Here is a 1,553-nt window from a genome sequence, read left to right on the forward strand (position 1 = left end):
GCCTAGGCAGTTTCTTTATTAATAAGAAATCATTCCCACATCAGCATTCAGAGAAAAGGTTGGAACAAATACCTAAAGGAAAATAAATGATTTAATTTAGTACAGATGTTTTCCAGTCCTTATGTAGATTTCCTGTGTTATTTTGAAAAAAAAAAGAAGAGCAGATGAAATTTTGGGACATAGAATATTAAAAGAGGATTTGTTTGTTTGCTTATTCCTCATGAATTTTGGTTCACAGTAAGTATTTTTAATATCAGAACAGATTAGATAAGTTAAAGTGAAACAAAAAAATCTGTGTGCAAGTATCATTTGTTAATCTTATAAGTAACCCATAATTGTTGTCAACAGAGATGTATAGTTGGTGAAATGAGATTCTATAATAAACAAATATAATCAGATACTGCAGTTTTATAAAACATTGACTTTGGACTATCAAATAATAGAAAAATACTGTCACTATTAATATTTCTATTAGAAGTGAAATTTATTTGTAATCAGAGTTAATTGGCATTATTAAGAAATAGGGAATTAATCATGTATTACATTTGTTTTGCATCTTTGTTTACTATTTATACAATATTTAAATTTGGTTTAATTAACATGTAATAAAAATTAGGGACACAGAATCATAAGTAGAATTTGGGCTCAAAATCTATTTATATACATAGACACAATTATATTGTATTCTCTTAATTGATTTGAAGTTTTTGCATTATTTACCTAATATAAAAGAAATGGATGATAAGTAGTAGTTTATAGAGGCTAATATTTGATGTAGCCTAAAGGAATTATTTTATAAGAGTATCAGTTCCACTCACATTGTGAAGTATGCTAACCAATATAAGCACATGAATAAGAGATGCTTTATAAATATGTCTATTTGGACAAATAAAATTAATACAACCTCAATGTGTAAAATAATACTGTTTGAGAGAAAACACAATTAGAATAAAAGAGTTTTAAATGCATATACACAAAATATTTTAAATCTTTCAGGTTAAATATTGTGTTTAACTTCTGGAGATTTTAGAACCCTTAATCATGAATTCCTGGAACCACACAGATGAGCCTAACTTTAAACTTATGGGATTGACAGATTCCAAGGAGATCCAGCTAGTCCTCTCTGTCCTCTTTCTCTTTATATACATGGCCACTGTACTGGGGAACATAGGCATGATGCTAATCATTCGTCTAGATGTACAGCTTCACACTCCAATGTATTTCTTCCTCACCCACTTGTCATTCCTTGACCTCAGTTACTCAACTGTCATCACACCTAAAACCTTAGAGAATCTCCTGACTTCCAAAAGGAGCATTTCCTTCATGGGCTGCTTCATTCAGTTATACCTTTTTGGCCTCTTGGCATCTACTGAATGCTTTATACTCTCTTCAATGGCCTATGACATTTACGTAGCCATCTGCAATCCCTTACACTATCCAGTTAGTATGTTCACAAGGCACTGCCATGCTCTTATAACTGTATCCTACGTGATTGGAGCTATGGATGCCTCTAGCACTGTCTTTCCCATGAGCACATTGAATTTCTGCAAATC

The 1,553-nt window shown here is 31.4% G+C and overlaps 1 protein-coding gene across 1 annotated transcript in view; it reads left to right on the forward strand.

Moving 5' to 3' along the window:
- Positions 1-1,041: 1,041 nt before the first annotated feature.
- LOC102001858 (olfactory receptor 8H1-like) overlaps positions 1,042-1,553 on the forward strand; it is a 996-nt gene continuing 484 nt past the window's right edge. Inside the window, exon 1 of the mRNA XM_005363480.1 lies at positions 1,042-1,552. Within this exon, the coding sequence (XP_005363537.1) occupies positions 1,042-1,552 (511 nt within the window). The remainder of the gene's footprint in view (position 1,553) is intronic.

Source organism: Microtus ochrogaster, linkage group LG9 (assembly GCF_000317375.1).
Source record: "Microtus ochrogaster isolate Prairie Vole_2 linkage group LG9, MicOch1.0, whole genome shotgun sequence".
NCBI lineage: Eukaryota > Metazoa > Chordata > Mammalia > Rodentia > Cricetidae > Microtus > Microtus ochrogaster.